Source organism: Cyprinodon tularosa, unplaced genomic scaffold, assembly GCF_016077235.1.
Source record: "Cyprinodon tularosa strain WSP-4 unplaced genomic scaffold, ASM1607723v1 ctg78, whole genome shotgun sequence".
Classification (NCBI taxonomy): Eukaryota; Metazoa; Chordata; class Actinopteri; order Cyprinodontiformes; family Cyprinodontidae; genus Cyprinodon; species Cyprinodon tularosa.
This window is the reverse complement of record NW_024039540.1, coordinates 951,487-976,956: the sequence shown is the minus strand read 5'-3', so window position 1 is coordinate 976,956 and position 25,470 is coordinate 951,487. Positions and strand designations below refer to the sequence as shown.

At 41.6% G+C, this 25,470-nt stretch overlaps 1 protein-coding gene across 1 annotated transcript in view; it reads right to left on the bottom strand.

Annotated features, from left to right (window-relative positions):
• tshz3b (teashirt zinc finger homeobox 3b) overlaps nucleotides 1–24,908 on the bottom strand; it is a 56,695-nt gene extending 31,787 nt beyond the window's left edge. The window contains exons 1-2 of the mRNA XM_038270838.1: nucleotides 24,085–24,908; nucleotides 23,481–23,863 (exon numbers count right to left, since the gene is read on the bottom strand). Coding sequence (XP_038126766.1) covers nucleotides 23,481–23,520 — 40 coding nt within the window. The 5' untranslated portion in view covers nucleotides 23,521–23,863; nucleotides 24,085–24,908. The remainder of the gene's footprint in view (nucleotides 1–23,480; nucleotides 23,864–24,084) is intronic.
• Nucleotides 24,909–25,470: the final 562 nt, after the last annotated feature.

Sequence of the window (25,470 nt, the reverse complement as noted above, 5' to 3'; positions counted from 1 at the left end):
AGACCGCCGGAGCACATAGGGACCACTTTTCAACATTCTGCTTCATTCTATCTCTATTTTCCCATTCTGCACTATTTGTTAGTTCAACCTATATGCTTTTTCAGATTTTTCTTATAATTGTAGTTTTGTCTGGTCTGATCCTTTTTGGCTTTGACTCCATCCTGGAGAGAAATATCAGCTGTGCTGCTGCCATCAACACCTTAGATTATAGACGATAGCACTGGGCCTGTTTTCCTGTTAAAAGGGAGTTTTTCCTCTCCACTGTGGCTGCATGTATGTTTGCTGTGAGGGATTGCTGTAGGGTCAGAAACATGATGAAAAAAATGTTTACTGTCTCTACCTGCACATCCAGGAGGATGGATACAACCAGCTGGTCTTCCCGAGATAGAAAACTCTGAATCTTTAATTCACTCATGAAATCAGATGCAAGACAGTACAGCCGTAAGTTTTTTAAATTGTCTTCCTGTTAACCAGTAGTAAGTTTTTGTGCGGCTACTGCTATGAGATGCTAACCCAGATGGAGAGTTATGCTACGAATAGCTTCTAACTGAGGCCGTAAGCGGTTAGCATCAGCATCAAAACACTTTCTCAGATATATTAGAGCCCTGAGTTATAAGAAAGATGTTTCACTGTCACTTTAAAGAGTCATTCATTATCTACTGATCTGATTTTGATTTCACGCTAGTCTCAGCTAATGCCGTTAGCACTGGCCAATAGTGAACCATAGGTCACAAGCTAAACACATTTGTTGTTTCAACAGATCTCTCATGTATAACGGCTCATGAAAACTTTGAGTCAGCGACGCAATGTAGCAATGTTTACATTTACACCAGTCAGACATCTCCGCTAATGTTAGCCTTCCTGTGTTTACTCTGTAGAATTCAAAACTACAGCCATTTATGTTGACTTGTACGGTACGATTCGTGTTTTCTGTGGCATTAAATGACAAAAAAAGACTTAAAAGGAAAAGATAAAACAAGGCAGGTGAATTTCTCTGCCTTTTTTTTTTGCTTTGTGCTATTTAACTACCACTGGAGGTGACAGATGAATCCTCATCAGTTTCAAGAGCTCTTTTATTCCCTCTGCCAGGCCTTGCTTTAATCCTTTCTCTTATTTTTTCCCTGCCCATCCTCTTCTAATTAATTAAATGGCTGTCACTATTAACGGCACTCACTTATTCCACTCCATCACAAGGGAAAGAGGAGGTCAAATACAAGACTGTATGAAGGAGGCTGAGTTTGGCAAAGCTTCCAAAAGAGCAAAAACAAATATGAACAAAATAATGAAAAGCTGTAACAGTGTTAAAGGTATTTCTGACCCCACCTCTACCCACTCTGCTTTTCTAGGCGACCAAATAACAGCAAGAGTCATATCTTTTTTAATTATCTCTCGAGCCCTTGATTAATTATTCAGCGTGACAACAGCGTGTTGGTAATGCTTTTCACCTGCCGCCTCTGACTGACGGCCCCTCCGTCGAACTCAAAAGCAAACAGCTGCTGCCATGATTGCCTAGCAACCGGCCAGTGATGGATGAGTGGAAGAGATGGATGGCCACAATAAATCACCGCGTCTGCCTGGGCGCTATAGAAATGTGGGAAGAGCGAAGCGGATGGAGAGCAGGAAGCCAGAGACACGAAGGTGGGAGCAAATCTGGGAATCCAAAACGGTAGAATTTCCACACAGTTGCACGCTGAGAGTTTTCATGAGTTGCATAATTTACTGCCATCACCTTAGAGTTTTGGTCAAAAAGGTTAGATTATTTTCCCAAAGTTTAGAAAACACAACTTGCACAGTTACACGAATATTCAACATACTTTACTGAAAAAAAGAATATATCCTGTTCAACATCTCTATTGGATTTCAGATCAAAAGTGAGAAAAGCCCCTTTTTAAGTTTTAAAATACTTTAAATATCTTCTTTAAATTTTAGAAATGTCAAACCAGCTATTCTTCTGGTAAAGAATTAAGATGCATTTGGGTCACTAACATAAAAAAAATGTGTTAAAACATTTTTACACCGAACAGACAAACTGATAATTTAAGATGGATTATTTTATGTCAACATTCTCTACAGATACAGTATTGTATCATGGAGGACTGGATCAGTGATAAATGTGATCTGCTGGAGGTTCTTCCCGTTAAAAGGGAGTTTTTCCTCTCCACTGTCGCTACAAACATGCTTAGTATGAGGATTGATGAAGCATTCAAAAAATCTTCCTGAATTTTCTTAAAAAGTTTTATTAATACGCTGAAATTGACATGAAAACACCTGAGCTGAGTCATGTGAGGTAAATGGTCCCATGACTCAACACTTTCTGTTCTCTGTATGCCATGTAGCCTCACTGCGTGCATTAGGATTGCATTTATTTCTCTACACCTGCAGACAGTTGGCTATACCAGTTCAGATAACAGAACCACCCCTTCCAGTTCACAGTAGCAGCCAATTAAAATGGCCCTTCCCAGTCAAATGCCAGCCGAATGGCAGCCTACTTCCCTGCAACTCCCAGCTAAATCCCCTCCAACTTCCAGCCACTGGCCTTTTCCTTGGCGCGCATTTTGTTTTCCTCTGTTTCCATCCTTTCACTGAATTACAGGGCCTGACCAGGATATAGCCCTTCTCTTTAGATTTTAATGTCCACAAATGTCACATGTTATGTCACCTTTTGACGCTGTGCGTCAAATAGTTTAAACGTCATGGCTACACATTTTCCATCAAAGTGATACGTTTTTACAATATCCACAGAACATATAGAATAAAATATTAATATTTCTGCAATAACATTAACACCATTGGATTGTGCACCAACAGGAATAGTAGCCCAGCTATAGAGAGTTGATCAGAAGGTTTGTGGTGTTTGTTCCTTTCCTTCTGAAAAGGTAAGGCTAATGTTTGCTGATGCTAAGTGAAGGTTATCATTAACGTTAGCATTAGTGGACCTGGTAACAACACAGAACCTTAGCAGGTAAGTGTGAGTGCGCCACCTAGCGACTGGGAGGAGTTCAACTTGAAGCTATCAAATCGAATTCAAATTTGGTTTTGTTTCTTTCTTTTGTGCAACATTTAAAAATGTCATAAGACATTTGGATGAAAACAACAAATGTGGATTCCCTGGGTTTTCCAAATGTACTTTGAAACCCCTCTGGTTTCAATACTGCCTACTGTGGCATGCATACCCTGCAATGCCGAGCAGCTGGAAACCATCCAGTTCACGTTAACCTGAAATTTCGAACATTATCCGACTCATTCCAAAAAAGTAAAAAAAAAAATAATCCACTGGACTTTGTTTCCAATCAAAGAAACTTTTTCAATTAAAAATGTCAGAAATAGCGTTGAGTTCAAGGCTTTATAGAGTGGACCTAACACAAGGCATTGTTTTGGCTTTTAAACGGATGAACAGGTCCGCGCCATAGGATTGGGGGTCGTTTGGGCTCTTTGTTAGCCTGCAATACCCGATACTTGTCTATGTCTCTGATAGGGGGGTCGTTAGAGGGAATTGTTGGCCTCACTGAACAGGCGAGGTCTCTGTTCCCCTGTAAGGCGGTTGGGGTTGCGATGATAGTAGGAAGAAATCTCAATCTCAATTGTAGGTTTTTGGAAGCTGAAACCCGAGTCCCTCTTTTTAAGGTTGGATTTTTCCTTCTTAACATAAATGGCTTCCTTCACTCCCCTCTCAAACCACCTGTATTCTTTGTCTAAAAAATGAACACTCTGGTCTTCAAAAGAATGTCCTTTGTCCATAAGGTGTAGATGTACTGCCGAGTCTTGTCCAGAGGAGGTCATTCTTCTGTGTTATCCAACTCTTTCAAGCATTGCTAATGCCGCCCAACACATCTACAAGGTACTGTGGCATACTCCAGCCATGTCATGGTTGCTACACGCATGATGCCTCTATACATACTCTTCTCTAGTTCAGATGTGAACCTGCTTTGCACGAATCAGACTCACTGTTCCATCTACAGAACTTTCTATCTACTGCTTGCTAATGCCATTTTTTTCATGGCTCTGACCTCAGCCGTCTCACTGTCCCCTCGCTGCCTTCTCCACTCACACATATAAAAACACTGGTACACACATGTTGGCCGCGGTGGCTCGGGTTACAGTGGTGTAGCTATCCAGTCTAAATAACAGAGCTGTGATGAATGGCGAGGCCAGACTCATATCCATCAACTGGCTCTTTCTTTGAGAAGCATCCATCTTCTCTAAGGCTTCCCTTTGAATCAGAGAGAAGCGAAGAGAGAAACCGCAGGTCCTGAACCCACAGGGGCGGGAGACTTGTGCAAGAAGTTGTGAGTTTGTGTATCTTACATAAGACATCATGACTTATTAATGCCTGCAAACAACCCTTGAGACAGAAATGTTATGATGTTATTAACACTGACACAAATGTACTCAAATCAGACCGATTATTGGAATTTTAGAAATCTTTGCTTATTTGCCTTATGAAAGGTGACTAAAAGTATTTAATGAAGCTGTATTACGATCACACATTCATTTAATGTGATTTATAGTCATGGGGCAGTAGACGATTAAATGCATGTAAACACTGAGTTAAAAGGCCAAAACTGATCTTAAAAAAAAGAGAGCAGGACATGCTATAGATGCCGCTTTAGCAGCAGACCTCTGGGACGCCTCTAAGGTTCGGTTTCTGGGGTACTTTGCTTGACCTGTGAATGTGGGACCATCCCAGTGTGTGAAAAGCAGGAAGACAGGATGTGACGTAAGTAAAGTAAAGGGGAAGGAGGAAAAAAACTAAAGAGCTTTGTCACTATCTGATCCGTAATGGAAGCACAATCCGTACCATCAGTTCATTTGCACATGTGCAAGCAGATATTGATCTAAATCGCCATAAATATTGCAATTATTGTACTAAAAATAGTTATTTCTATCCTTCAATTACCAAAGAATGCCAATTCAAATACTTTAAGGTAGTTTATGACTTTATTGAGACAATTTGATGCTTTTTAGATTTTCTCTGTTAAATTGCTCGTCTGACCTCATCATTCGGACATGCACAAAGCAGTTCGGCAAAATAAGATAAAACCATGTTTATCTGCACTTTAGTTGTTTCTTTCTTTAGATTACACACTATATAGCAGAAGGTTAGTAAAAAAAATAACTTAAAATAGATTTATGTTTAAATCCTAAGCCGAAAAAGTTAGCTCCCGGAAGTAGCGTAGGATCCTATTTCCAGTGCCGATCGGCTACAGAGGAGTGATAAAACAGAAAGGATTTTAAGGCATTTATTTTCTCCGGAAATACATTATTAGCCTTTAACACATCATAGTTTAGTACGCTTACCTTTTTAAGGGAAATACATGAGCTAGATCTTTTTTGTGAAGTAAAATCAACGGTGACCTGGATGGATATCTGGTTGTGCAAATGCACTGATGGTAGGGATTGTGCTACCGGTACAGATCAATTCAATTCAGTTCAGTTTATTTATATAGCGGCAAGTCACAGCACATGTCATCTCAAGATGTTGGGATCTGTTAGTGACAAGCTTCAGTGTGAAGGTGGAAGATTCTGAAAACATCTGCTAGGTCTTTTTAAAGTTGTGAAGAATTGCAGCACACAACTGGATCAGAACCACCTGGTAGCAACAGAAAACCCAGAAAACCACTGAATTCCTCATGTTTCCCTAAAAATAACTGGATGGGATAGGATGCGGGGGGGGATCTCAACAGTTGGAACATCATGACAGTTTTCGAACCTTGATGCCCATAAAAGCAGTTTTTGATTCTCCTCCCGGATCGCCCGGAGACAATAAGGGAAGTCGGCCCCGTGAAACACGTGTAACTGATTCCTTCCTCTCCTCCATCGCTTCTCATGCTGTAACTCACACGTCCAAACAATAATCTCCCCCTTCCTCTCTGTTTCTCTCTCCTGCTCACTTTTCATCGCTCCCTCCTCCCTCGGTGGACCTCAGACGCAGAAGGGAAGACCGCTAAAGAACACATATGTGCACAAATACACACACCATTATACCCCCACCCCCCAAAACACACACACACACACACATGTGAGGCCCTGTTTGATAAATGACACACGTCAGGGTGTCAGAGGAGAAGGGTGGGTCTGTGATGTATGGTGCCGACGATGAGAGGGGGAAATCGACTGTTTGGCAGGGAGACGCCACTCGTCCACTGGCTGCCCTCCTCTTCTGGTTTCTAGAAAACTCCAGAACACTTGCCACACACACACACACACACACACACACACCCACACCCACACGCTGCGATCAGACCCACACCAGATACTGAGGGGATCTTTCCTGTGGCAAGTCAGCGAGGACGTTCTGATTTCTCAACACGCTTGTTCCCCTTCTTCTCTGCTCTCTTAAACTCCACACGCCTCTTTGCTCCTTATATTTCACGACCTTTGCACCCCCTCGCTGAGTCAGACAGGAGTTTGTTGGGGAAGAAATAAAAAAAAGGAGAAAAGACAGAAAAGTGTAACTCACAGAGACATTTGGCAACAAAGTTACTAGTATTTCAAATAAAAGGCATACTAGACAAATAGCCCCAGTTAAGGCTGTAACCTGAGTCTGCCCCCCCCTCTCTCATAAAGTGAAAACAGCCCCCCCCCCCCCCCCCCCCTTCAAGACACACATTTACTCGCTGACTATCTTTCTCTCCTTTCTCTCTTTGTCGCTACTAGGCGAGGTGGCTGACATCTGCAGAGTGCATTTACAGAGAAAAAAATGTGTCAGAGGAGTGTAATGCACTCTTTTGCAGTCATGCACACACACACAACACACACACACAACACACAGACGCCCCCCCCCCCCCCTTTGCTCGGTTTCATTAGCTCACTGGCAGGGTGGCACTTCTCAAGCTCATTACTGAGGAAGGATTTATGGCGCAGCAGCCAGTGGCGGAGAAAAGGCATCTGTCAATAATTGCAGGGAGCAGCAACTCCCATCTCCACCAGCTTTGAAATCTCATTAGGTATGCAGTTATCAGGCATAAAGATCAAAAACATTACTCAGCTACGACAGAAACCGACCAAGAAACATTAATTAGCAACAGGCCCTCACAGTATAAAATAAAACAGCCTTCTTCCCCTCTCCTCTCATCTCTCACACTTTTTTTTTCCTTGTTGGTCGACTCTCTTCCTCTCTCTATCACCTGCCTCCCTCCTCTTAACCACCTCTGAGAATTCAGAAGAGACAGAAATGTACCTGGAGAAGGAATATGGACACATTTCATAGCACAGCCTTGTAAGACCAAAACATTTCAAACACCATGTGATCTGAAACACACAGTCACAGAGACTGGGATGAAAAGACTAATCAATATATAAAACAAGAAGGAGGCAACAATAGGATCCCTGTCCTACAGCATGACTAAAAGGTCACAGATATTCTTATATATTAGTGTTGTCAAAAGTATCGATATTCAAAAAAGTATTGATACTGAAACGTTGTATCCAGATACAATACTCATTTTCAAAAGTATCGATACAGTGCTACCACCAGTGGCACCTAAGCAGTCATTCATCTTAAGAGCAGAATAGAGGACAATGCACTTTCAGAACACTGTGAATAATTCTGTGCACTTTTCAGTTTCAGACTTTTTTTTTGTAACAGATGCAGCTGCTGAGAATTATTTTTGTTTCTTAACCGGTTTAGCTAGTGTCATTGTTATGTGTGCAAAGCATAGCCAAGGAAGGAACACTTAATTTAAATTTTATAACTTTATTTTATAAGTTTTTTATGAAGCTTGCTTAATATTGTGCACAGCATACAACCTCAAAATATTGTTCTTATTGTTTATTGTATTTATTTATTGTATTTTATTTATTAATGAAAATATTTCTGTTGAATTTTGGAGTCTTTGTTTTTATCCTTGTGGTATCGAAAATGGTATCGAGTATCGAATATTTTCCTTAGTATCGGTATCGAGTTGAAAAGTGTAGTATCGTGACAACCCTATTATATATACAGCTGATTTTATCCTGAGCTATCTCTCTAGTTATGCTGCTATAGGCTTAGACCGATGGAGGACATAGGGGCCACTTCTCATCATTCTGCTTCATTCTATCTCTATTCTCCAAATCTGCAGTATTTGTTAGTTCAGTCTCTAACTTTATCCTCTCTTTGATTTTTCTCAACATAGTAACTTAATCCGATCTCTTCCTGTTTGGCTGTGATTCTATCATGGAGAGAATATCTGCCATCAACAGCAGCAAACCTACCTCCCCCAGACAAGACACTGCTGTACATCTACACCTTAAGGACAAAGGACATTGTTTTGAGGACCAGAATGTTCACATTTTGGACAAAGAGGACAGGAGGTTTGAAAGGAGTGTGAAAGAAGTAATTTATGTTAAGAGAGAAATCAACGTTAAACAACCCCTCCCCCATACAGGGGACTAGAACATCTCATCAGCTCAGCCAGGCCAACAATCCCCCCCAAAATCCACCCCTTTCAGAGGTATAGACCAGTATTGGGTATTGCAGGCTAACAAACAACCCAACGAGTCCCCATTACATAGGGGCGGACCCATTCTTCTGGTTCAATTTGCATGTTTTCTAAACCAAAATAAGGTTTTGTTCGGTCCACTATAAAGCCTCGAACTCAACTCTAATTCTTACATTTCGAATTGTAAAAGCTTCCTGGATGGGAAGCAAAACGCCTTCAAATTTGGAAACAAAGTCCAGTGGATTTTATTTGGAACATCAACAGCTTAGATTATAGATGATAGAGCTTAGCCTGTTTTTCAGTGGTTAGTCCTGTTTCTCTCCTAGCTATGGGCTCAGCTTTTACAGGGACTAACTGGGTGTCCTCTCTTTCATCCCCTGACATTAAAACTGGCTCAGAGCTGTTTCCTTCCTATACAGACCTTTAAAAGGGTACTTTTCTTCTCCACTGTCACTGCATTCAGACTCAGTCTGATGAATGGCTGGAGACCCAACAAGAAAATGCAAGTGAATGTCTACTGTCTCTACATGCTCATCAAAAAAAAACCTGGAAAAGGACCTGAGATCACATAAGTTTAAGCTTTACAAATGAACTGAATAGAACTCTGTGTCTATATCTATCTATCTATCTATCTATCTATCTATCTATCTATCTATCTATCTATCTATCTATCTATCTATCTATCTATCTATCTATCTATCTATCTATCTATCTATCTAGATAGATAGATAGATAGATAGATATCTATATATCTATATATCTATATATTTGTAATCCCACAAACATAGAGAGAGGGAGCATTGTGTGTCTTTGTGTGCATGCAGAGAGAGGAGGAAGGAGCTGTCAGTTCTAGAAGGATGTCAGCGCCGGCTGGCCCTGATTACCAGGGCCTCATACGGGTTCTGCTCGGCTCCCCTGCCTTTCATCACAGCCACTTTTACACACACAAAAAGACTGATGGCTGCCAGTCTTGTCTGGGTTCCACCAAATCCTCCGTGGGAAAGTGAGGTAAGGGCTTTGGACTGTCTGAGAGCGCACATGGATACCCGCACACACGCTCTGTAGACATAAAGGCAACCCCCACTGAGGGTAAGAAGAAAAACCCAGACCTGGAGCCGAGCCCAGATGACACTCAAAAGATACACACACTCTTTAGAAAAACTCATCTTCCAAGCAGGACTGCTGCTCCTTCAGGTTTAAGGAGCCCTTTCTGCACACACAGCCATATAACCTGCTCTGTTCTGAACATGACAGGAAATATATGGAACAGACCCGAGTTAATCAGGAGCAGAAGCTGTTTGTCTTCTTTAGATTTAGAGCTGGCTACTTGGTGGACCACCAAAAAGATGCCCCAGACAAAAATGACTGAAGTCAAGTCAAACAACGCCGACGAAATCGGTTCTAAAACAGTCGGGTTCCACTGCCATACCTCCATATATTAGGATTTACAAACCAACTGACCACTGGCTGAAATATTTTGACTTTGAGTCTGACAGTCCAAATACTGAAAAATCTTTATTCCATTATGCCCATAAATGCATCAAAATAAAAAAAAAAGTCAACTTTTTAAATAAACCATTAGGGGTGAATATTGGTGTGGGTGTTGCGATATGATACATGTCTCACAATACCGCAATATCACTATAAATTGCAATATTTTTCCCAGCTATCAAATTAGATGTTTCAATAAAAAGCAATTGCTGTATATTTCCATCAGAAGATATTGATCATTTAATTATTTTGGTACCAATGTGGTTTGGGTTTTGAGTCAGTCCATGTCTTCCATTGTCAGTGCCTCAGCTACAGACATGGCGCTGGGCCGCACAGTAAAAGGGATCCACAGCGCTATCTTCAAGAATGGGGATGCAGAGGTAGCACATTTTCCTTGATTGTTTTTTTTGGTTAAAAATAGATACTAGGAACTGAAAGATCGATATTATATCGGGGAAACAGAAATCAAGATATATCACCAATTCGATTTTTTATCCCACACCCCTATAAACAAAATAATAGTAATATAAAAGCAGCCACTTTCTGGGACTAGTTTGATACCCCTGAAATAAGATCAGATCAAAGTAAAACCAGTTTCTATTAACTGGTGACTTACTGGCTTCAGTTAATAATAGAATAATGTATCGTTCTGTTCTTCATCGTCTGACGGAAACTTTATATCAGGCAGGATTTAAATAATTGCATTTACGACGCTTCACGACCTCATCAGTTATTACGAGCATAACAGCCAGACATCAGAGCGAGTTTCTCTCGTTTGTAATTCATTCAGCCCACCACTAGATGGGAGTATATCTGACACATTGGAGCTTTAATACGAGTAACTTGCCCAGTAGGTATGTCATTTGGTAAGAATCCGGTGATACGATAAATATCATGATATCATGTATCGCAGTATCATGATATATGATTTGATCCATGTATTATGATATGATATATGTAGATAAATATATAAAGACGATATATTTTAACTTTTATTATAATCTAGTTCTGGGAAAACTTCAGGAGATGTTCCTCTGTTGCGGCTGATGGAGAGCAGCTAAATAACGTTTGCTGCCATCTAGTGGCTGGAAGTTAAGGAGTTATAACAAGTAAAACAATGTATGTTTGCCTATAAATGTGTTTTTATATTTAAGATCCAATAAGCCGTTGGCGTTGCAGCAAGAAGGTTCCGGGTTCGATTCCTGACCCGGGATCTTTCTGCATGGAGTTTGCATGTTCTCCCAGGGCATGGTTGGGTTCTCTCCGGGTACTCCGGCTTTCTCACACAGTCCAAATATATGACTGTTAGGTTAATTGGCTTCTCTAAATGCTCCTTAAATGTGAGTGTGTTTGTGAATGATTGTTTGTCTCTGTCTTACCCTGCAATGGACTGGAGACCTGTGGACCCTGCCTCTCACCAGTATACAGCTGGAGATAGGCACCAACACCCCTCGCAACCCAGCTTGGGAAAAGCGTGATTGAAAATGGATGGATGGAAGTATGGATAACCCATATTTTAGATCAATATCGTCTAATTAAATATTGTAATATCTCAGAAAAATGTATTATTTTTTACACTGCCTAGAGACGCAGTACAGACTTCAACCATATATCTTCGTCACAGATCAAACACGTCTCCAACGACTTCAATGGAAGGGTAGAGTTCAGACAAAAATGTTTCATGGTGTCTTGCATTAGCCATCTTCCTTAGCCGCCATACAATGCAGAATAAAAAAAAAATTTGAAGTCTTTGCTCCTACCCAGATACAGGCACAGTTCTCTCCTCAAAAATAATCTTTGGGGAGAAAAAGGAGAACAGGGAGGAGACAGACAGAGCAGAGAGGGAAAAGAACTGGGGGTAAAAGGGTGGGGGGGTTTTGAGAAAAGGATGCAGCCTTGTGAGCCAATTTAAGAAATAACTGCTGATGCATCAGCTATTGACTGTTTGAGCACTCGTGATAACGCTCAAGGCGAAACTGGGAGCGAAATGACAGCATCAACTGCCTGCAATAAAGTGCAGTGCGCCAGACCAAGGGAGCTCTAATTGACAGCTGTCAACCTAATGGGAGCCATGACGGAAGATTCTGGGAGAGAGAGGAAAAGAAACACTGTTTATAAACCATCAGCCACTTATCCTCAAGAAATGGAGGGGAAGGGGGAGATATGAGGGAGTCCCAGAGCCTCTCCCTCTGTCTGAATGTTTGTCTACTTCTTCATTTACTTCTACTTCCTCTTGGCCATGCCCATAATCTCTTTTACAATCTCATTCCCATTCTGTCTTTAGCGGAGATAGAATATTCAACCAAGCTAGAGTTCTTCCACTTCATATCTCCTCTCTCTGTTTCTTGGTTCGATGTGGCATATTAGGCCAGGAGAGCTGAAAAAAAAAAAGAGGAAGGCAGAAGAGGGGCATAACAAATCACCATGTCAGTTTGCTGCCTGGGAAAAACCTCAGTCGGCACAAAATGAGGCTGGAAGAAGGACGGATCCTGGCAAACAGAGACCTGACAGAAACAGAGGCCGGTTAGAGAGAAAGATCTCTGCAGAACTGGACTTAAATACGATAAGTTTCACTAAGCAGCAGATGAAGAGCAGAGATTCTTTCAGATCTGCTTTGATGGATGTTTATTTAATGGTGTTATTCAACCTGCGGCCTGATTGGTCAGGCAGTAACAGGAAGTTAGCCATAAGAACAAGCAGGGGCCAGTTTGGGGCATCAGGTTCAACCTTCTAAGTGCTGGTGCTTCCAACTGCTAAAATGTTCTTTATAATGTTTGTTTTTACAAACATTATAAAGAACATAATTTTCATTTTTCACTCCCCCCACTCCCACTTGTTGCTTTCACTAGAGATGGGCCGATACATCGGCCGCCCGATATGTTTGTCTGTTGATGCCAATTTTCTGATATACGTGGGTGTACAGCAGCCATGCTCGGTTAGACTGAAAGTATTGTACAATAGTAGCCATTCAAAATTTCCCCACCCTCCTTGATAGGCCCTTTGCTGGTCCCCTCCAATTCCTTTTTAAACATCAATCAATCTTTGTACTAAGATATTATTTCTGTCATGATTTGTGGACATTAAGATCTAAAGAGAAGCATCATCTCCTAGTCAGACCCTGTAATTCAGTGAATAGCTATCTCTGTAGTTATGCTGCTATAGGCTTAGACTGCTGGAGGACATAGGGACCCCTTTTCAGCATTTTGCTTTATTCTATCTCTATTCTTCCACTCTGCAGAATCTGTTAGTTCAATCTCTAACGTTCTGCTCTCTCTGCTGTTTCTCAGAGTAGCTTCGCCTCTTCTGTTCCTGTTTAGCTGTGACTCCATCCTGGAGAGAAATATCAGCTGTGCTGCTGCCATCAACACCTTTGTACATAGATGTTGAAGATCAGACTGTTTTTCAGTGTAGTCCTGTCTCTCTGACTGTGACTGGCTGGATGTGCTCTCTTCATCCTCTGACATGGGAGCTGGCTTGGAGCTTATCTCCCTGGCTGTGTGTTTCCTGGATGGGGCCGCCTTTTACAGCTGCTTTTCTATCTCTGCTTCTGTCTCCTTGAACCCCAGCTGGCCTCAGCAGATGGCCGCTCACACTGAGCCTGGTTCTGCTGGAAGTTTCTTCCTGTTAAAAGGGAGTGTTTCCTCTCCACTGTCGCTACAAGCATGCTTAGTGTGAGGGATTGCGTTTGAGTCAATGAGTCAATGCAATAAACTGGTTTTCCTTAAATAGAAAACTTTGACTGGTTGTTCTGGTGAACTGTACACTGCCTTGAGATGACATGTGTTGTGAATTGGCGCTATAGAAATAAACTGAAGTTACAGTAATTTTGTAAACACACTAAGCTTTTATATTAACCTGCTTTGCTGATCTAAATCTGAACTAAACCTTCAATCCTGAGAGAATCCTGCTGCTACAATCAGAATGGAGGTTTCTGCTCTGCTTTGATAGAAAATGTCCAACAAGGACAGAAAATGCAGAGCAAATTTGTCATCTAACGTCCAAAGTTTGGATCAGTAATCTTTTTCAAACCAATCACATAAACAGAGAATATCAATTATCTTTAAAATAATCTTCTCTTCAAATGTGTCCAGATCATTAGAAACAGCAGAGAATGTTTTTCTTTCTATGGGATTGATATCTTCTGAATTTTATTTCTCCACAACAAACCTCTTCTGCCATGTTTTAAAGGTCATTTTCTTGGAAACATTAAGGAGTTTCAGGAAAGAAATCACAGCTGGCTGCATTTTTTTCCTCCTGATTAAGAAACTTTTTGCTAAATTAGGCCAACTTCTTCTACAGCAACGGATATTGATAGATTATTTTCCCAGCTCCACAGGTGACATAAAAGAAGAAGTTCTGTCAGATGAGCATACCCTGTCAGACCAGCGTACCCATAGTCAATCCCTGTTTATCTCTTTAGTTTTGTACAAAAAATAAACTTTAAACTACCTCAATGGGTGTGTATCCCTTTAGTCATGTACAAAAAATTATTTAATTACTTACTTTTTGATGTTTTCTGAAGCGTATGGCGATCTGACCTTAGATTTTCTTTATTTTTTGTACATAATTAAAGGGATACACGCCCATTGAGGTAGTTTAAAGTCTATTTTTCATACAAAACTAAAGGGAAAAAAAGCAAATCTGACATCTTGCGCATGCGTATTGACTATAAGTCTGCTGATCTGACAGAACAGTGTCATTTTCATAAAGCAAACAAAGGCTGCCTTCACCTCATTCCTCCAAAACAACAAATATAATAATGATTTGCATGTTCCAAACCCTAACCCTACCTTAAAGAAACTATTATACTATTTTGAAAAAAGCATAAAATTCCTCATCTTCCATTAAGACATTTATGAACTCCAAAACATCCTGATTTCTTATCATTGTTCTCCATCATTTTATGGCAATTAAAAAGTTGCCGTTAGGAATGTGTCCTCCTCCCTGCTGAACGAGGTGAGGGCCGCCGCTCCCCCCCTCCCCGGGTGAATCTGTGTGAGGGAGTATATTTAAATGGGCCACTGCATCTCGACTCAGATCCACCACGAGTGTAACGTTAACACATCAAGCATGATTAATCCCCCGCTCTCATCTACAATCAATCAAACACACTTGTAAACGTACGCACACACACACAGACGCCTACTCAGAGGCAGAGAAATCACAGAAATCAGCTGCTGCCCCCCCCAACCCGCTTTGCTGTAATCTATCTCCTGTTGGACAGAAGCGAATCTGTCTTGATGGTAATATTTACATAAATCATGCTTAGCCCTTCTGGACACCATGCTGATGATCGGCGTTTCTGGAAAATCAACCCAGGTGAAAAATCTTCGACATGGGGGGAAGTGTCATTGAGCAGCTAATAATGACCCATGTCAACGTCATCAATCTGCGGTGGGTCCCTGGAAGGATGGAAGACGTCTGCGACGTGCGGAGACGATCCATCGCTAAGCATTCTTCATGTGAAAAAAGCTGTGAAGCTGCAGCTTAGGGGGGGGGGGGGGGATGAAGGCAGCGCAGGAAGTGTTTGATGTCCAGGCTTCCTCTCAGGTAACAATGATCGTCTTGGTCCAGCTTGGCTTTGAAGCCCAAGGACAAAAGTCCAACCGGGGGGGTCAAGCTTATTTCTTTTTCCGTCAGGACGTCTGAAACAATAAATAGCCCTCCTCATGAAACGGTGCGTGTGTGAACACAGAGTGTATTTATACAGGAGTAACCGTGAGCGGACAAAGGCCAACCCAACGGCGTAAAGACACAACAATAGACCCGTCAGCAACATTATCTTAGTAGGCCCCATATGAAGTATAACACGTGATAAAGGTTCAGGATACTGCGACAGTTCCAGAAATCGGCCAAGAAGATACAATTATACAATTCTCAGTAGTATGTGATCACACATCACACACACAAAAATAGTGACTGCGCACCTTGAATGGAACCATTAGTGACAGCGCACAACCACGTTACAGACATCCCAAGTTCCAAAAACTCATTTCAGGGAGATACTTCAGTATCAGGTGGGTTTAAGAGGAATTTTTCGCACCATAATATCTGCTAAGAGACGTCTTAGTCTAATTGCGTCGGGGGCCCACCAGGTGACAGTGATGGGGCCCCTAAGAGGTTGTGGGCCCATAAGTAACTTCTGTCTCAGCTTACCGATATTTACACCATTGGGCCAACCAAGGCCGCCTCGCCTCAACGCAAACAGAACCTCTGTCCCTTTCCCTCTGAGAGGTTATTCAGGTTGGGTAGATATGGAGTGAAATAACTGTCCATAAATATGTTGGCGTGGGTGTTTGAACTCTAAATTCTATTTGTAAGTTGGCTGCAAGGGAACAAAATTGGTAACCTGCCCTGTAAAGGGTTAAGAAAAAAAATACTTTTTCGTCAATATGTTCCATCCAGAACTCCTCTAGTGGAAGAGTTTGTATTGTGTCACATTTATTTTAAAATGCAAAATAAGCAAAATAAACGTATTCACAAATATGGTTTATCTACCATCCCACAAAAAAATCACACATGCGTGAGAAACTGCCGCTTTGAGAGGCGAAAATCGCTCTCCGCTAGAGACTCCACTCATGCTTGGTATCTCATCACACGCACGATTTTCTATATTAAAACGATGCATTTAATTATCAGTAAGATAATAATATACAATTACATGCAAAATCATTCTGTTTCACAGAATAAAAGAAAGTAATGAATTCAAATAAAACTGGAAAATGTATGTAATTTATAAATGTACTTAACATAAAACATTTTAAACTATTTCTAACAGTTTATAAACTATATTTGATAAAACAGGATGCAGTACGTGTGCAGAAAAGAAAATACTGCTCGAAAATTTCTCGGTATTTTAGGGACAAATGCAGTTTGTTTGTTCCTTATTCAGTAGTAAGACTAGAAATAATACTAATTTACAGTTGTCTTTATATCTATCTATCTCTGCTTCTGTCTCCTTGAACCCGAGTCGGCCTCAGCAGATGGCCGCTCACACTGAGTCTGGTTCTGCTGGAGGTTTCTTCCTGTTAAAAGGGAGTTTTTCCTCTCCACTGTCGCTACAAGCATGCTTAGTGTGAGGGATTGCCTTCAAGTCAATGAGTCAATACAATCAACTGGTTTTCCTTAGATAGAAAACTTTGAATCAATTTCACTGGATGATCTGGTTGAACTGTAAAGTGTCTTGAGATGATATGTTGTGAATTGGCGCTATAGAAATAAACTGAATTATATTCAATTTAATAATATTACTCAAGTAAAAGTCAAAAGTAAAGTGCAGTTAAAATATTTCTGAAATCCCTTTTTCTCAAACAAAATGTCTCTCAAGTGGGCGAGTCACAAGATAATTGGGATGTGGTCGCTGTGCTATATGAAAGGCACATACGTGAATGAAACATAAACCTGAATTAAGAGGGTGTAACTTTTAATTCTGCATCTAATTCATTTAAATATTCCAGTAAATTGTTTAATGAATGATTAAATATCCCAATAATGTGTTAGCTGGTCACGTCTCATCAGCAGGATGTTTGTTAGGCTCCTGTTTCCTATAACAACGTTTTTTTCAGATGCTTTTGGTGATTTAGATGAGGCCAGTTAACAGGTAAGAATGGTTCATTATTCATACCTGAAACTAATATATTCACGGTGATTTAATGAATTAAGCATTAATTAGTAAAAAAATAACGATTTTCATCGCGATCACTGAGTCCGGGAGCGCCTCAATCCTGCCAACATCCAGCAGTGATGTCACGGTGCGGTAAGCCTAGCGCCATTCTCCCCGCTTTACAAGCAAAATCAATGGGAACTACTAGACACATCTGCAATCAACAACAATTATTGAAGATTTCCAGAGGACTTCATCATTGAAATTCACCAGAGCTATAGTGAAACTGACAATGCCCACGTGCATGGCAGCTGGATGTTGGAATACATTGGGTAAAAGTGGAAAAAAAAAAGAGTTACTTGGGTTAATTGTTGGATTGCCAACTTGAAGAGGGAGGATTTGCCTTCAAACTTCTGGCCAGAGAAAAAACACGTAATGTGTAGCCAACATTTGGAAGAATGATCAAGATGACTTGGATAATAGCGCGTTGTGACAAACACCAGATACAGCACTGGGACTTGATCAACAGCCGATACCGCATTGTGACGTCACAAACCAGTAGGTGGCAGTAGTGTTCTTTGACAAACATGGATGCCTCCAGTAAAACACATTCAAATGAAAATTACTCTTATTTAAAAACACTGATCATTTATTGAACCGTATGTAATAATTTCATATTTAAAGTACTTTCAGAAGTTTGAATTCTGAATATAATCTGACTTTTCCTTTAAAGTCAGATATTTAGTCATCTATAATAAATTTGTAAAGAATAAATTAAATATTTTAGTGTCGCTCCAAAAACAAAATAACAAAAAAAATCAAAGGGTGGATAATATTTATGGATAAATCCATTTCCAGATGCGTTCATTTCATGAACATTAACATTTCTATTTTCCAGCTCTTGATCAACTCTTTCATTTCAACTCCTTCCTTGAACTTCCTCCTTCCTCTTTAAGCGTTTCAGCCTCTAAACTCTCCATCAGATGTGGACATTAAGGAAAGGAAAGCCTATTAAACAGAGCCGATGCAGACAATAACGAAGAGCACTTTAAAATGTAAATACGGTATAAAAACAGCCATTTGCAGCAATGATGCATCACAATCATCTTACAGAATTAGAGCAGATAATTCTGCAGTTTGAAAGAGGCTGCTTGTTATTTTTTCAAGTGTGACGAATTACCGTCCAGCATACAGAAAACATATTTTATTCCAGCTGGATGGAATCAAACTTCTGTAACCTTTTCCATTCTCTTTTAGCCACCGCTGCTAAAGCCGAATTCATCGAGAGCTACGATAAAGATGTATAATTAGAGAAAGCCAGTGAAAATAAACCAAGATGTTCTATTATTGTGTTTTACAATAGAAAAAATTATTTTCTTTAGTGGAACGAGGCCAGCTGAGTGATCTGCTGTGATGGCAGCGATGAAGAACGACGGCCAGCCCACCTCTAAACGCACAGCATCTGTTTAACGCTAAAAAACATTAAATTATTGTTAAAGTCCTTGTGCAGCTGCTGCTGTTGTAGATTTTTTTTACTAATTTTGCATGAAAACATAAAGGAACCTTTTCTTATTGCCTTAATAATCAAAAATGTTTTTATATTCAGAGATGGAGCCACAGTGAGGGGGTCCGCAGGCTGCAGAGCCTCGGTTTAGGAGCTAAAGTCAATATCTGAATTTCCTCAAAGTGTCACAATAATATAATTTAGTATTTTATAATTTTTTTTACCTTTGCAAACAAACATTCATTTTAAAAATGCTACCTAAGGTTTTATATGTTATATGGAATAAAACAACCCTGAAACCAGCTTCTTCTTCTTCTTCTGCAGTTGGATGAAAATGTAGAAAATGTATCATTCGGCATCTGAACTAACGGATCGTTCCGAGTCCGATGTTCCTTCTGCTTGAATTACAGCAACTGGTGCAGAAAAGCAACGTTTTGATCTTTTCGTCTTTATTCTGCTCATAAAGTAAAACGGCTGCTGAAAGTCTTCAGGTCAAGATTAGCTTCAGAGCCACGAGGTCAGTTTTAAATTCTGCTTTTAATTGGACGAATGTAGAAGGCTGTGGACGTGACCTTTGACCTCCCATAGAAAAATAAAGTAATTTACACTTTCTAAAAAGCAAATGAAGTCAATGGACAAAAGTTAACGAAAGCCACTAAGTATAAATCAATGAAAAACATCCATCTTCTTTTTTTTTTTTATCCAATTAACCAAATAATAAAGACGTTTAATGAAATGTTATTCTTCATTTTAGTTTATTATTTCCGACTAAAGCCAAAGTAACTCTTTAAAAGTCAATTACAGATGATGGAAATTTAAACTTTAGTGTAAACCTCCAGCTTTGTCTGAGAGAGCGAAGGGGGGGCCCAATCAGGGCGACACGGGGTCCAGAGGACTACATGGCGAGGTATGGCGCAGGCTTAATTGGTGAGTGTGACATGAGTGCGGAGCTTGTCATCTCCAATCATTAGGTCTGTCAGAGATCCATCAGACGGCGGGCTAATTAGAGGAACGCTAATGAAGCTGGCAAAACAACTTCTCTGTTTAGCTGCCTGGGCGCGCTGCGACACCTGGGCAGGAAGCGAGTGTGGGCGAGTCGGTCCAGAACGCATCATGGAGTGAGAACTAATTCTGCATAAACCCCTCCCATGTTCAAGCTGAAGAAGAGTGAAAAAAAGGGGATTTCATTTTTTTAACTACACCAATAAAAATCCTAATCAAGGCCGATCATTTGCATTCTGCCTTTAACTACTGCCGTTACTGAAGAGCAATCAGTTTGTCATCATTTCGTTGTGTGGCGGAGAATTGCAGCCTGCAGCTGGAGGGAAGGAGGGAAGGAAGGAAGAAAGGAGAGAGGGAGGGTAGAAATGCCTCCTTTAACTCATGTCTCCTTATTTGTTTATTAGAGAAATCATCTCGTTTATCTTGCTACATCCATCCATCCATCCATCCATCATCCGTCCATCTATCATCCATCCATCCATCCGTCCATCCATCCATCCATCCATCCATCCATCCATCCATCCATCCGTCCATATATCATCCATCCATCCATCTAATATCCATCTGTCATCAAGCCATCCATCATCTATCCATCTATCATCCATCTATCATCCATCCATCATCCATCCATCCATCTATCCATCCATCATCCATCCATCATCCATCCATCATCCGTTCATCTATCATCCATCCATCCATCCATCCATCTATCATCAATCCATCCACCCATTAATCCATCCATCCATCTATCCATCCATCATCCATCATCCATCCATCCATCCATCCATCTATCATCCATCCATCCATATATCATCCATCCATCCATCTAATATCCATCCGTCATCAAGCCATCCATCCATCCATCCATCCATCGATCATCAATCCATCCACCCATTAATCCATCCATCCATCTATCCATCCATCATCCATCATCCATCCATCCATCGATCATCCATCCATCCATCCATCCATCCATATATCATCCATCCATCCATCTAATATCCATCCGTCATCAAGCCATCCATCCATCCATCCATCATCCATCCATCCATCCATCCATCCATCCATCCATCATCCATCCATCCATTGATCATCCGTCCATCTATCATCCATCCATCCATCCATCCATCCATCCATCTAATATCCATCCGTCATCAATCCATCCATCTATCATCCATCCATCCATCCATCATCCATCCATCATCCATCCATCAATCATCCATTCATCATCCATCCATCTATCATCCATCCATCCATCCAGCCATCTATCATCCATCCATCATCCATCCATCCATCCATCATCCATCCATCCATCATCCATCCATCCATCCATCCATCCATCATCCATCCATCCATCCATCCAGCCATCTATCATCCATCCATCCATCCATCCATCCATCATCCATCCATCCATCCATCTATCATCCATCCATCCATCATCCATCCATCCATCTATCATCCATCCATCCATCATCCATTCATCATCCATCCATCTATCATCCATCCATCCATCCAGCCATCTATCATCCATCCATCATCCATCCATCCATCATCCATCCATCCATCCATCCATCATCCATCCATCCATCCATCATCCATCCATCCATCCATCCATCCAGCCAGCCATCTATCATCCTTCCATCCATCCATCCATCCATCCATCCATCCATCATCATCCATCCATCCATCCATCCATCTATCATCCATCCATCCATCATCCATCCATCCATCCATCCATCTATCATCCATCCATCCATCCATCTATCATCCATCCATCCATCATCCATCCATCCATCCATCCATCCATCTATCATCCATCCATCCATCATCCATCCATCCATCTATCATCCATCCATCCATCCATCATCCATCCATCCATCCATCCATCCATCCATCTATCATCAATCCATCCACCCATCCATCCATCCATCCATCCATCCATCCATCCATCCATCCATCTATCATCCATCCATCCACCCATTAATCCATCCATCCATCCATCCATCCATCCATCCATCCATCCATCCATCCGTCTTTACAGGCATTCCTTCACCCCCCCTCCTCCTCCAACCATCGTTTCCATTAGGACTAAAACATTTTGATCCAGCTAGTCTCCAGCCTGACATACATGAGTCTCCCTCAGCGTTTCGCGTCTCTGTGCCAATGTCTGATTGACCATTAGGGCCGTTGATGAATGTGGCTGTCAGAGGGCAGACAATTAAATCAAATATGAAACAAATTCTCTCTGACGGCTCCTCTGATGGAGCAAAGCAGTCCTCTCCTTTCCATCCACGCTAACACTTAAGGAGCCAGTCTAAAAGGCTGGTCGTTGTATAGTGGCCTAAGTGGCCCAATAATCCTCCGACCGTGGATAGTCCAGGTGGAGAAAATAAAACTACATCACAAAGATGTGCTAGAAATGAGTTGAGTGACTGGACGGGTCCTAGCAGAGGGAGCTTATGAAGGAACGGGGAGGAGCGAGGGGCGATTCATTAAGACTTAACGGGTGGGAACAGACCAAAGGCTCCGACTAATGACATGCCATCAATCAGGCATCAAGTCAAAGGCAGCAACTGTCCATTATGGTGTCTCCTAGTTTGCTCTCCCAGCCTGGGGGCGGAACATAATCTTTACTGGCTAAAAATAAAAAGTTCTTCCCAGAAACGGAACCAAAACCAAAAACAGCTGAAACTATCAGTGAGATTTCTGACATAATAAGCTGAATTCCATCCTAAACAACAAAGACTTATATAAAATAATAATAACAAAAAGGAAACGATGCAGAGAGTTATATTTTAAAACAGCAACCACGATCTTAAACGACTTTATTTCAGATCCTTTACTTTCAAACCTCTAAATTCAGATGAGGAGCTCGAACCCGGGGAAAAACGTGGAGCTTTATGGAATAAAAAAAAAATCCTCTAAAACTATAAATGAATCCGAGTTTCTGTGGGTAAAACAGAAAAAAAGAGGATCGCTCTGAAAAAACTTCCATCCCACTGGGATTTCTGAAAGGACACAAACTCCCAGGTGACCTGTGACCTTTTAGGAGATTAATTAACAGCTCTGTCATGTAAACACCTCTGAATCTGATTCCATCAAAATATGAACACGCATGTGAGCCGGATTAATACATGTTTTTACATTTTAAAATCTTTAAATTAAAAAGAAGCAGTAATTATAAAAATAAAAATAAGAGAACTCCTCCAGAATCAGTAAACGATGATCTGTTTCTAACCAAAACAAGCGGAAATGGATCCAAAATGACCAAAGAGTCTTTAGTTTTAGCAAGAAAGGATTTATCCTTTAATCCATTTGACACAAACTTTAAAAAAGCAGGTAAATCTGTATCTGTGGCATTTTCTGACAGGTTAATATAGCAAAACCTTACACAACTAAAAAGGTGAGGGGGGGGGGTAATTGTTGTAAAACATGCGAAACAAAAGCAGCGCGTTACCTGCGGCGCGCCGGGGCGCCTGCTGCTTCCTCCGCGGCATGTCGGCTTCAGGGTCCCAGCAACAGGGAGGGGAGGGGGGGAGGGAGGGAAGGGGGTAGGGGGGGGGGGGGATATCCTTAGGAGCTTTGATCCAGTTTCTCCCCCGCCTGGCTCCGCATAGACCGAGCTGCTGAAGGCGGAGGACTTGGCTGCAGTTTTGCGGGGAAATAAAATAAAAAAAAACCGGGATGAGAAGGAGCCAGAGAGGAGCGCGCGGCTCACCGCTCCGCTCTGATGGAGGTGGTGGAGTAAGGGTGGGGGTCCAACAGAATAACGGCCGATCTGCGCCCTTTTTTTTTGCGTCTCCCTGTGATCCTCAGTGTGACTCAGTGGCAACAGGCGAGCTGGAGGGATAAAAACAACAGATGATTGCGTCAGTCAGGAGCAGCAGCTACAGACACACTGAAACCCTGCGCCCCTCGCGCTCACAGCCAGCTCTCCGCCCCCCTCCCCTCCCCACCCACCCCCTCTCTGACGCCTCCTGACTTCTTCAAGCCCTCCGATATTTTCCTGAAGCTCACCGGAGGGGGGGGCGGAGTGAGCAGATGATCTGGTCCTGACTTACTTCACAGGCTCCATGCGCTCCTCTGGCACCAGCCGCTGGAGCTCCTCTCCGGATCCATTCATTCAAGCTCTTCCTCCGCTTCAGAGGAGTAGGAGGAGGAGGAGGCTCCCCGAGGTGTGCTGCGAGAAAACATCTGCTGGGAGGCAAGTCATTCAGGCAGCATGGGCGCGCGCGCGCGACACGCTTCACAACAAACACACACGTGCGCGCGTGCGTGAATCGACGAGATACGCGCTTGATTGGGTCTCCCTTGTTTGTAATGATGTAGATGAGGAGGTGGAGGAGGAGCAGGCTGCAGGCGGGCGCGCGGAGGAGCAGCTCCGACACACTTTCCTGGAGGAGAGTCTTCTTTTCCTCCTTTCTTTTCTCTCCTGTTTTCAGGCAGACATGTCTTCTTCCTCCGCTCCCGCAGCAAAGTTTTTCTCTCTGATCAGAGCAGTTCTCAGGTGAGCTCAGAACTTTAACAGATGATTTTTCTTCTTTTTTGATTTGATTTCACCTTATTGGGAAGAAAAGTTTTCTTGGAGCGGCGCAGCTTTCAGCGGCGGATTGAAGGTTTTTGTGGAAAGAAAAATGAAGAAGGAAGGTAAGGTTGAGTTACCAAAGGCTGCTGCCCTCCTCCTCCTGCTCTCTTTCTTCTCTCCTTTCACGCTGCTCTCCTCCGATCTTCCTCCCCATCCAGATGTGCAGCTGTCCGCTCGCTAACTGCTCTCATCCCTTCCTTCCAGCCAGAGCGCTTCCTCTGCTCCGCACATGAACGACGTTTCCGCTCCGAATCTGTCCGTGACTGAGCGCGCGGCTCCGCCGTTAGATCCGCCCCAGCATCTGTCCGTCTTTCCATTGGTGCATCCATCAGTGTCTCTCTCACACACACGACCACGCGCGCGCGCGCGCGCTCTCTCTCCTCGCCCCCCCCAGAGGATGAGGTGCCACTCCATCGCCGCTCATCCTTTCCTCCTCCGGACTAAAACGCTCCTTCGTTGTTTATGTTTGTTTCCTCATGAACGCTGATTTTATTTTAATGCTTGTTTTGCTGCTTTAAGACCTGAAAAAGAAACAAAGATTTTAAAAATAACTCAGTTATTGAGTCATCGTCTTAAAAACTTCTTTGTGGTTTTGATGTAAAAAAATAACTATGCAAGAATGCGCGGTTTGTAAAAATCTAAAATAATTTATTTTGGAAAACACCGAAAAGTAGCATATATATATAAATGTATACATATGTATTTAGATGCAGTATATATATATATATATATATATATATATATTATATATATATATATATATATATATATATATATATATATATATATATATATATATATATATATATATACATTTATATTACCAAAATAAATTTTAGAATGTTAAAAGCATTTATATATG